This window comes from Carcharhinus amblyrhynchos, chromosome 13 (assembly GCF_965287045.1).
Source record: "Carcharhinus amblyrhynchos chromosome 13, sCarAmb.v2.hapA, whole genome shotgun sequence".
NCBI classification, from domain to species: domain Eukaryota; kingdom Metazoa; phylum Chordata; class Chondrichthyes; order Carcharhiniformes; family Carcharhinidae; genus Carcharhinus; species Carcharhinus amblyrhynchos.
In genome coordinates this window covers 61,884,790-61,896,995 of record NC_137336.1, presented here as the reverse complement: position 1 = coordinate 61,896,995, position 12,206 = coordinate 61,884,790, and the positions used below count along the sequence as shown (strand labels likewise).

The window sequence follows — 12,206 nt, the reverse complement described above, 5'->3', positions numbered from 1 at the left end:
GATTCTACATCCCCCAAATCACTGATTGCAAGTCAATGCCTGGTTCACTGACATGGTGTCCCATACCCTGTGTACATATCCTGACTCGGATGCGGACATTCATTGAAATTTCCTGAGTCCCACAGTCTTTAGATGCACTGGAAAAAGAATATGCAAAGACACACAACACTAAGAACAATAGATAAATGTAAACAAATTCGAGAGTGGATAAACGTGCCCACTGAGGTCACTTTAGAAATATCCAGGAAACAGTACAAATTAGGACCGGCCAGTCACATCTTTGATCCAGTGCCTCTCAGTTTAAGTCTGCCTTCCTGATCAAGGGCACATTTCTCCAAATGGCTTCAAAGTAAAATCCGAGCGTGGTCCTCCTTGGAGTTCAACTAATTCAGGTTCATTGCACTCAGCAGCATTAGCGGGATATTAGAATGGAGAGAAATCATGAAAAGGAGGGTCCTTCATAAACGGTGGTCTTTTCTGCCATTGCAATCCTGAGACTCCCAATATTTCTTAGATTTTAATATTATTTCTTTCACAGCTCGGGTTCTGTAAAGTGCCTAGAAACCTAGAGTTCATAGAGTCATACAGCGCAAAAGGAGGCCATTCAGCCCATCGGAAAGGAAATGGAGTCCCGCCACCACAGGAGCATTATCAGCAGGCATTTTGCCAAAGGAATTGGCAGTGTTGGTGGATTGGAATTCACCGGGGATTGGGAATTCCTCTCCTGTTGAGCTCGGCTCCCTGCTCCCATCATGGGGAAACAGGAAGAGTTGGAGAAGCTGCTCAAAGTTGGCCTTCCGGCTCTGTAGGCCATGACTAAACTGTTTCGCCCATTACTGAAAGGCCACATGGGAGTTCAGACTCTTCCCCTCTGTTGAAGCTTCCTGCTGTGTGTCCTGCGAGGTGGAGTTATTCGGAGCTGGCTCTTCATTCAGAACTCCCGGGATCTTCCCACTCTCAGTCGTACCTTTTCCTGAGCCTTTCTCTGTCCTCGTGTCCGACTCGGACGGCTGAAGACTGATGCCAGCCAGTTCCTCAGGAAGCTGCAGAAAGTCTGGAAGCACCAAGTCTTCCTTCTTCAGGAGGCCTCGCTGATCGTCAGCACGGCAGCTCTGTGCCTTTGACAGCATCTCAAACAGTGCTGCAAAGGAAGGGCAAGACTGCAGTTACATTGTGGCACTGGTGTACAGGTGACTACCTCCACCTCTGATTCCCTCCCTTCCTGAAGGTGAGTCAAGAGCATTTGATCAGAGCTGCTTCATCCAAGGGGCTACAGAGTTTAACAGGGGCATTTCCACAACTGCCGCGCATAAGGCCTGCTGACTTGTAAAAATGCACTTTCACAGACCCCATTAGTGAAAACACAATGGCCGGAATTTTACCATCCTGCCTGCCATGAGAATCTGAGCAGGCAGGATCTGTTAACTTCGGGCAGGATTTTACAGATTTGAAAGGCTGTAAAATCCCACTCAATATATTTATTAATAAGAATTGTACATCGGCCCCAAGACTGTAGCTATCTCTCAAAATGTCTCTCTGCCTAAGAACCCATGGGTTGATTCCATAGGCCTAGATGGTCGCACAGGCTATGTGACCCTTATTCTGCTGTGTTGCCCTTAAAGGGGCAATCACCAAAACAGTTCATTGTTTTGATCATCAGAGCTTTTGGCAAGTGCAGCTCAAGTTCACAGTATTTGCACCAGTTGATCTGACAATTCTCAAAGACCCTCCTTCTCTCTCTGTGCTCCACCAGCTGTTGTCCAGTCCTCTACACTCCCCTGTTGTCCTTTGACCTTAGCTTGTCAAAGCTAGTTGGATTGGATTGTAATCCAAGAGATTGCATCACATGGCCTGTTCCCCCCCTACCCCCCTTCCACCACCACACTCCCTTCCCACCATCCCCCATCTCCTATGTTCCACCATTGATCAACTGACTCATAAATCCTCCTGGCAATTGGTCAATAATAGTAGCTACATAAGATCATAAGACATAGGAGCAGAATTAGGCCATTCAGCCTATCGAGTCTGCCCTGCCATTCAATCATGGCTAATATTTTTCTCATGCCCATTCTCCTGCCGCTTCCCCATAGCCCGTCATCTCCTTATTAATCAAGAACCTATCTATCTCTGTCTTTAAGACACTCAGTGACCTGGCCTACACAGATTCACCACTCTCTGGCTGATGAAATTCCTCCTCATCTCTGTTTTAAAGGATCGTTCCTTTAGTCTGAGATTGTGCCCTCTGGTTCTAGTTTTTTCTACTAATGGAAACATCTTCTCCACGTCTGCTCTATCCAGGCCTTGCAGTATCCTATAAGTGCCAATAAAATCCCCCTTCATCAACGAACAAAGAACAAAGAAAATTACAGCACAGGGACAGGCCCTTCGGCCCTCCAAACGTGCACCAACCATGCTGCCTGACTTAAATAAAACCCCCTACCCTTCTGGGGACTGTATCCCTCTATTCCTATCCTATTCATGTATTTGTCAAGATGGCTCTTTAAGAGTCACCATTGTATCCCCTTCCACTACCTCCCCCAGCAGCAAGTTCCAGGCAGCCACTACTTTCTGTGTAAAAAAACTTGCCTCATACATCTCCTTTAAACCTTGCCCCTTGCACCTTAAAGCTATGCCTTCTAGTAATTGACTCTTCCACCCTGGGAAAAAGTTTCTGTCTATCCACTCTGTCCATGCCTCTCATAATCTTGTAGACTTCTATTAGGTCGCCCCTCAACCACTGACATTCCAGTGAGAACAAACAAAGTTTCTCCGGCCTCTCCTCATAGCTAAGGCCCTCCATACCAAGCAACATCCTGGTAAATCTTTTCTGTACTGTCTCCAAAGCCTTCACATCCTTTTGGTAGTGTGGCAACAAGAATTGAACACTATATTCCAAGTTCAGCCTAAAGTTCTATAAAGCTGCAACATGACATGACAATTCTTAAACTCAACGTCCTGGCTGATTAAGGCAAGCATGCCGTATGCCTTTTTGACTACCTTCTTCACCTGCGTTGCCACTTTCAGTAACCTGTGCACCTGTATATCCAGATCCCTCTGCCTATCAGTACTCTTAAGGGTTCTGCCATTTATTGTATATTTCCTATTTTGTATTCGATCTTCCAAAATGCATTACCTCACATTTGGCTGGATTAAACTCCATCTGCCATCTCTCCGCCCAAGTCTCCAACCGATCTATATCTTGCTGTATCCTCTGATGGTCCTCATCTCTACCTGCAACTCCACTAACCTCTTGTGTTGTTCGCAAACTTACTAATCAAACCAGTTACATTTTCCCCCAAATCCTTGATATATCTTACAAGTAGCAACGGTCCAGCACTGATCCCTGAGGAATGCCACTTGTCATAGCCCTCCATTCAGAAATGCACCCTTCCAGTGCTATCTTCTGTCTTCTCTGACAGTTCTGTATCCAAATACCAGCTCACCTCTGATCCCACGCTACTTCACCTTCTGCACCAGTCTGCCATGAGGGACCTTGTCAAAGGCCTTACTGAAGTCCATTAGACAACATCCACTGCCCTACCCCCATCAGCCATCTTCGTCACTTCCTCGAAAAACCCAATCAAATTAGTGAGACATGACCTCCCCTTCACAAAACCATGTTGCCTCTTGCTAATATGTCCACTTATTTCCAAGTAGGAATAAATTTGTCTCTAAGAATCCTCTCCAATAATTTCCCTACTACTGATGTAAGGCTGACCAGACAGTAGTTACCTGGATTATTCTGGCTACCTTTCTGAAACAAAGGAACAACAATAGCTATTATCCAATCTTCTGGTACCTCCCCTGTAGCCAGTGAGGATACAAAGATTCTCTCAAAGCCCCAGCAATTTCCTCCCTTGCTTCTTTCAGTATTCTGGGGTATATCCCATCAGGCCCTGGGGACTTCTCTACCTTCATGTTTCTCAAGAACCCCAATACCTCCTCCTTTTTGATCTTAACATGATTCAAACTATCTACACATCCTTTCCCAGACTCATCACCCACTAAGTCCTTCTCTGTGGTGAATACTGACACAAAGTACTCATTTAATACCTTACCCATTTCCTCGGGCTCCACGCATAGATTCCCTCCAAAGTCCTTGAGTGAGACAATCCTCTCCCTGGCTACCCCCTTGCTCTTTATATATGTATAAAAAGCCTTGGGATTTTTCTTAATCCTGCTGGCCAATGACTATTTGTAACCCCTTTTAGCCCTCCTTACTCCTTGCTTAAACTTTCTTTCTACTTTTCTTGTATTCCACACTTGCTTTATGTGCTCCCAGCCTCCTAGCTTTGACAAATGCTTCCTTTTTCTCTTTGACTAGGCTCACAATATCTCTATCCAAGGTTCCCAAAACTTGCCATTCTTATCCTTTGTCCTTACAGGAATATGTCGTTCCCGCATCTTTATCAACTTACACTTGAAAGTCTCCCACATGCCAGATGTTGATTTGCCCTCAAACACCTGCCCCCAATCTACATTCATTAGTTCCTGCCTGATATTGTTGTAATTAGCCTTCACCCAATTTAGCCTCTTCACTTGAGGACTACATTTATCTTTATCCATCAGTAACTTAAAGCTTCCTGAATTGTGGTCACGGTTCCCAAACTGCTCCCTACTGAAACATCAACCATCTGGCCGAGCTCATTCCCCAAAACCAGGTCCAGTATGGCCCCTTCTGTAGTTGAACTGTCTACATACTGTTTCAAGAAGCCCTCCTGGATGCATCTTACAAACTCTGCCCCATCCACGCCCCTAGCACTAAGTGAGTCCCAGTCAATATAGGGGAAGTTAAAATCTCCCACCGTAACAATCCTGTTACTTTTACACCTTGCCAAAATCTGCCTACATATCCGTTTCTCTGTCTCCTGCTGGCTATTGGGTGGCCTGTAAACCCCCAACATTGTGACTACACCCATCGTCTTCTTGAGCTCTACCCATATTGCCTCGCTGTATGAGTCCTTTGAAGTGTCCTCCTGCAGTATAGCTGTGATATTCCCCTTCATCCTTCTAAACTCGAAAGAGTACAGACCCAGAGAGTACTCATAATCCTCTGCATGGCTGAAACCACTCCATTCCTCCCCCTTTCAAACCCACTTTGTTTCTCCCTTTACCACTCTTGTCCCTTAAGGTGTAGGGAACTGGCAAGTATTCTTATCACAAGTAACTAATTCCTATTAGTCTGCTTTACCTTCCACATCATAAGTCTTGCGGTATACATCCTTCCTCCCTTCATATTTTCCTTTAACACGATTTCTCTTTGACGTCTGCAATGAGTGGGAGGGACTCTCCAAGGTTTCCTGTAAGCGTGTGGAAGACTCCTGCTGCTTCTGTGGATGAGACATTTGAAGAAATCAATGTACCTTTGATCTAATATACTTTACCCCCTTGACCCTCCCAAACTACTGCTTCAGCTCCAATATCATTTGGGGGTGGGGGGGGAGGATAGATTCAGTGTCCCTGTATTCCAAGTAGAGAGTGGCATACAGAGTTTGGATTGATCATAATGCTACAATACCAATTCCTCTTGCCATTCTCCCATTGACTGTAAAACTTAAGTCCCTCCCAAACTCTGCTGCCAATCCTTACTCACACCAGGTCCCATTCACCTATCAATCTTGTTACTCACTAAGCTGACAAAGGCGACAACTCAATTGTAAAAGTCTCATCCTTATTTTCAAGCCCCTTCATAGTCTCACCTCTCCTTGGGCAGGATTTTCTGGCTGCGCTCACCCCAAAACCAGGAAATCCCACCTGAGGTCAACAGGCCTTTGCATGGTCCATCCTCCCCACCCGCTACGATTCCCAGGCAGGCAGGAAAATCCCACCCCCCGCCCCCCTCTATTTTTGGAACCTCCAATATACTGGCACTTTTGCCATTCTAATCTCTCGAACACCCTTTTCACTTTGTTACTGGCAGTTCCAACTACCTGAACCTTGAGCTATAGAATTTCCACTCCAAGCTTCTACATTTCTCTAACTCCCTCATTTCCTTTAAGCCATTCACAGTGTTGAATCATAGAAGCATAGAGAGTTTATGATGTAGAACGAGGCCATTTGATCCATCCTGTCTGTGCTAGGTGAAAAACAAGCCACCTAGCCAAATCCCACTTCCCAGTATTGGGTCTGTAGTCCTGTGGGTTCTAGCTCTTGAGCTGCTTATCCAGACATCTTTTAAATGAGTTGAGCATTTCTAGCTAGAATTCTTTGATTTTGTACACCCCACCACCGCTGCTAGCAAGAATTGAGAATTTGGAGTTCAGTCAAAATTCCATTCATTGCAGCGGAACTGGAAAATCCCACCTGCAGGCAAGGCCGGAGAATTCCGACATCTGCCCCTTGCACTTGGTGAGTTCCAGAACCACCCCTCCCCCGCACCAGCTGAAACCCTGTGGCTGAAAAACCATTTCCTTAAGTTCCTCAAAAGCCACCTCATTGATCACAATTTGAGTTACCTGTGCTAATATTTATTTATGTTTTATGCTGCCAGATGTTTAATAACCCTCCATTGCAATGCTATGGGGTGTTTCAATTTGTTAAAGGTGCTACATAAATGCAAGCTGTTGTGGTCTGCAACTGTCGTTCAAACAGATATTCGAAAAATGGTGTGTTTGGAGCAGGGCACTCATTCCTAATGCAAAGGTGCCTTTAATGGCGGCTCATTTGAGGAAGGAAGATTCTGCTGTACTCACAAGGCATGTGGGCGATTGGCTGGAACTCTTCTTCTCTTGTCCACCTGTGAACAATGGAAACAAAGCTAATGGTTAGAAAGCACCCAGCAAGATACTGGTTGTTTCTTACTATGGCTGCTTTGCAGTTGATGGTATTTTTATGGATAAGGTAAGCTTCTCAATCCATTTGTGAGTCAGTGCAGCTGGTAGGACCTTCCACCACAACATTCAATTTGTCCTCTAATGCTCCCAAGGTTTTCACCACCATGACCTAACCTAGAGTCCAATCTATGTGTTGACATTTCTTTGCGTAAAGTACATCCAGATATCAATCCTAAATTCAACTCTTTTTAACCTTTGTCATTTTGCCCTATCATTGCTGTTCAATTCAAAGCAACTTGAAGTGTTTAACACATTCTCTGATAGCCTTCTTGCCAATGAATATAACTATATTTACAATAGGATCAGACAGAATCAAGAGACCATTGTTTAATGTGGGGGACAAAAGTGAAAGTTGGAAGCGATTCAGAGAATGCTTACAAGACAAATACATGAAATGGGTGGGTTGACTTATGGGGAAAGGTTGGATAAGTTTGGCTTGTATCCACAAGAGTGTAGAAGAATAAGAGGTGATGTAATTAAAACTTAAGATCCTGAGGGGTCTTCACAGGGTAGATGTAAAGAGGATGTTTCCTCTTGTGGGGAAATCTAGAAATAGGAGTCACTGTTAAAAATAAAGGGTTGCCCATTTAAAATGGAGATGAGGCAACAGTATATTCTGTGAGAGGATCCTGAGTTACTGCAACTCTCTCCCTGAATGTTTGAATATTTTTAAGCCAGTGGTGGATAGGTTCTTAGTTAGCAATGGGATCTTAAGTTATTGGGGGTAGGCAGGATGCAGATTTGAGGCTACCATAATATCAGCTATGATCTTATTAAATGGTGGGATAGGTATGAGGGGCTGAATGGTCTACTCCTGCTCCTTGTTCATCTGTTTGCGTAAGTTTTTGTTCCAAGAAGATAACTTGAGAGATATGAAACTAAACTGCAAAAAACTGGAAAAGACTCAAGACGGCTGGACATATACAGGAAGTGAAGCCGTTAATGTTTTAGGTCATTGACCATTAATTAGAATGGGAAAGTGTTGGAAGTGAAGAAATTTTAAACAAATTTAGAGCTAGAAACAAAGTGGGGGACGCGCAACACTGACAAAACATATCATTCATAGAGAAGGAAACAAGACAGTGCAGAATGTAGTGTTACAGTCATAGCTAGGGTGCAGAGAATGATCAACTTAATGCAAGGTAAGTCCATTCAATGGTCTGAAGGGAAGAAGCTGTCCTTGAGGTGGTTGGTACATGACCTCAGGCTTTTGTATCTTTTTCCCGAAGGAAGAAGGTGGAAGAGAGAATGTCTGGGGTGCATGGGGTCCTTAATTATGCTGGCCGCTTTGCTAAGGCAACGGGAAGTGTAGACAGAGTCAATGAATGGGAGGCTGGTTTGCGTGATGTAAGAGTAGAGCATTCATTCTTAAAATGTGGCCCATGCAGCACAGGTGTCCCATAATGCCATGGCTGAGGCATGGCATTCACCTGACGAAGAGGGGAACCTCGAAAGTTTGTGAGTTTACTATCAAATAAATCAGTCAGGCTTAAACCTGGTGTTGTCAGACTTCTTGCCATGCAAAAGAACGGATCAGAACCCTCATCCCCAATGCTTGTGTGACATCACACAACCAGACCAGCTCCCCTGTGTGTGGTGTGAGTTGCAGATTGCAGCAACAATGTAGATTTATAAGCAAGATTTATGTTATTATTGATTTTCTTTGATTACTGCACATGTAAGATAAACTTAGAACAAGATAATTGTGATAACTTTATAATACATTTGAAAATGTTTCAAACAAATGTGTTTTCTAATGGTATTAATGTTTATAATAATCATGTCTATACTCTTGTCTTTTCAGTGAACTAGTAGCATGATTATATCATTAATAAAAAAATTAAATGCATATATATTTATTACATTTAGAACAAAGAAATGTACAGCACAGAAACAGCCCTTCAGCCCACCAAGTCTGCAGCAATACATAACACCTTTCTAAATTAAAGACCTTTTGGCTCTACACGGTCCATATCCCTCTAATCCCTGTCTATTCATGTATTTGTCAAGTTGTGTCTTCAATGTTGCTATTGTATCTGCTACTACCACCTCTTCTGGCAGGCATTTCAGACACTTATCACCTTCTGTGGTAAAGACTTGCCTCTCACATCTCCATTAAACTTCCCCCCCCTCCCCCTTTTTATCTTAAAGCTGTTTCCACTTGTAATTGACATTTCTACACTGGGATAAAGACTGACTATCCATTCTGTCCATACCTCTCATTTATAGTTTCCATAAGTTGCCATTAATTCTGATATATTTTCTACAGTGGCGAATGAAAGTGGGTAGGGTATGACTTTTCCCTGCCTAAGTGGTCAGCAGAGGAAAAAGGTTTGAGGAGAGAAGGAGTGATTAAATGATTAAAAGGTGGTAATACTGGGACAAGAATCACAAGGTGGAACGAAAGGAGTTGTGAATGGTTTCTTGTAGAATTTAGAGAGGGTAAGAAAGATTTATCAAATATGGCAACATTTGAAAAAGGCTCCTGGGGCTACAGTGGAAAAAGCAGATTGTGAACCACAAGACTTTACTGCACATTGACAGGGAACCCCATCCTCTTCACATATCCTACATAAACCTCCAGCACTCTGCTACAGCCATTGATCTTTACCAGCGCCTACTATCTGAGAGAACAATAAATGAAGAAATGCTTTTTAAGATCACAGTAGTTTGTACTTAGAACCCACCATGCAGCCATGTCAATCACTGCAAAAAATAAAGGCACAGTTTGCAGCGACAGCCAACATAAGATCAGTCCTGAATTTACAGTTTATAATTTAGTCATGCACAAGATGAATCCCCACCGCATCAAATCCTGGACTAAAACTCACTGAAACCTAAATGGATTAAGGCTCTGGGAAGAAATAGGCGATAAAAAAGAATTCAATAGCTGAATGCGACAAGTTAATACAGCCACAGAAAACTTTGATGTGATTGAATCTGGCCAGTAAAAGGTCAGCTCCGTGGGAACCCTATTTACAATTGGTTGTTTAGCATTTACTGCTGCTATCTGGTGACTCACACACAATAAGAAGCAGCTCACCAGCCTGCTATTTGAGTCACAGAAAGATGTGCATTGTTTCTTAAATGCAGAGCACAATGACCTCTATGCCTCAGTTAGTTAGCGCACTGACCCGTCTGGAAGCATCTCTATAGACCACAGAGGTTCCAAACATTTAGCTGCACTGACCTGACCTCAGCTAGGCAACTGTTTTCTTGTGCTGATGGATCTCAGTACCCTAGGCTCAGGGACAGAGAATTAACTACGGGTTCCCTGCTTTCTGTGTATAATCCCAAACAGATTCCTAGGATGATAGGATTGCCGTATGAGGAGAGGCTGGTTCGACAGAACCTGTATTGACTGGAGTTCATCTCATATAAAATTCAAACAAGGCTGGACAGGTTGGATGTCGAGATGTTGTTTCCTCTGGTGGTGGGGTGGGGAGAGGGGAGGAAGAGGGGGCTGAGAGGGGAGGTGGAAGGTTGCATCTAGAATGACGAGGTCACAGTCTCAGGATAAGGGGTACACCATTTATGACTGAGATGAGGAGAAAGGTCTTCTCTCAGAGAGTGGTGAATCTGTGGAATTCTCTACCTCTGCACACCATCGAGGTCAAGTCACTGAGTGTATTTAAGAAGGATTTGAGATCACGACTGCCGCTATATAAATTCAACCTCATTGAACAGGATGAGAGAAAGGGTTAGCATCACAGTGAAATGCTGAAGTCCAGGAGGAATAATCAGGCACATCTCCCAAACGTACACATGCCAAATCAATCAGGTTGCTCACAAATATTGGTTTGCAAATGAATGAATATTAATCAGTGACTTGTATATATTGTGTGTCCAACTGGGATTTGTTGTTTTGTTGAACATACAAAAAATGTTGTAGTTAGGCATGTTCAAAAAGAGATAAGAGTTAAAAGCTGGATTGAAGTCAATGGCTGGGACATTAAAGTAATTTAAATCTAATCCTGGTTGGCATAATACTACCTTAATCTGAACTACAACTATACAATTTTCAGGGATTTCAGCCCTTTAATGAAAAAAAAAGAATTTGAAACTAAATAAGTATATATTTAATTCAATTTTGCATGGTTCATGCCAAGTGAGCTGTTCAGAGATTGCTTGCCAGTGGTGAATTGGGGAGTATGGGGAGTTGCAACTGTGAAGGGGGATGAAAGGGTTAACCCCTTCACTCCAGAAGAGGCTTCAACATAAGTCAGTGGGCAATGTGAGAAAGGACAATCCAAGTCAAGAATACTGTATACTATACTTTGGCTAGAGTGAGCTGCCCATCAACCTGCTATCCCATCAGGCATAGGGATATTTTGAGTCCTTGCTGACTTTGACAGGGGGCCACCTACTTTGCCTGATAGTTGAGAATGATACAATGCTGCACATGAGAGAGTTAAGGGCATGGGTAAGGACTTGAGGACGAGGTGATGGTGGAGGCAGGCAAGACAGGGGGGGAGTAAATTTGATCAATTTTCAGCTTGATAATCTGATCTCAGTGGTGCCTTAATAGATTTAGGGTGTCACAGAGGCACAATGGTTAGCACTGCTGTCTCACAACACCAGGGTTCGATTCCCGGCTTGGATCACTGTGTGGAGTCTACATGTTCTCCCCATGTCTGCGTAGGTTTCCTCTGGGTGCTCTGGTTTCCTCCCACAGTTTGAAAGACATGCTGGTTAGGTGCACTGGCAATACTAACTTCTCCCTCAGTATACCTGAACAGGTGCCGGAGTGTGGCGACTAGGGAATTTTCACAGTAAATTCATTGCAGTGTTAATGTAAGCCTACTTGTGACACTAAGAAATAAACTTTAATCAGATGGTTTGCACCCTGAGGACGACACATTATACAATGCCTCTTCGGACATAGATTGTTGTTAATATGCTAATCTACACAGAATAGACAAGGAGGCTTATCCTCCGAAAGCCACTTCCTCAGTCACTCCCGAGGCTTGCAAACCAATAATAAGAGAGTCATTTTTTTAATGGATGCATATCACATGGTATCAAGAACAAAGAACATTACATCACAGGAAAAGGCCATCCGGCCCTCTAAGCCTGCACCGACCATGCTGCCCAACTTAACTAAGACCTCCTGCCCTTCTGGGGACCATATCCCTCTATTCCCATTCTATTCATGTACTTGTCAAGACAACCCTTAAAAGTAACTACCGTATCCGTTTCCACTACCTCCCCCAGCAACAAGTTCCAGGCACTCACCACTCTCTGTGTAAAAAATCTGTCTCGTACATCTCCTTTAAACCTTGCCCCTTGCACCTTAAGAAGTCATAAGGTCATAGAAGCTGCAGTGCAGAAGGAGGCCATTTGGTCCATCCAGCCTGCACTGACCACAATCCC

At 43.7% G+C, this 12,206-nt stretch overlaps 1 protein-coding gene across 1 annotated transcript in view; it reads right to left on the bottom strand.

The window, feature by feature from the left end:
• Positions 1-789: 789 nt before the first annotated feature.
• LOC145351302 (regulator of G-protein signaling 14-like) overlaps positions 790-12,206 on the bottom strand; it is a 97,264-nt gene continuing 85,847 nt past the window's right edge. Inside the window, exons 14-15 of the mRNA XM_080200927.1 lie at positions 5,192-5,330; positions 790-1,141 (exon numbers count right to left, since the gene is read on the bottom strand). Of these exons, the coding sequence (XP_080057053.1) occupies positions 834-1,141; positions 5,192-5,330 (447 nt within the window). The 3' untranslated portion in view covers positions 790-833. The remainder of the gene's footprint in view (positions 1,142-5,191; positions 5,331-12,206) is intronic.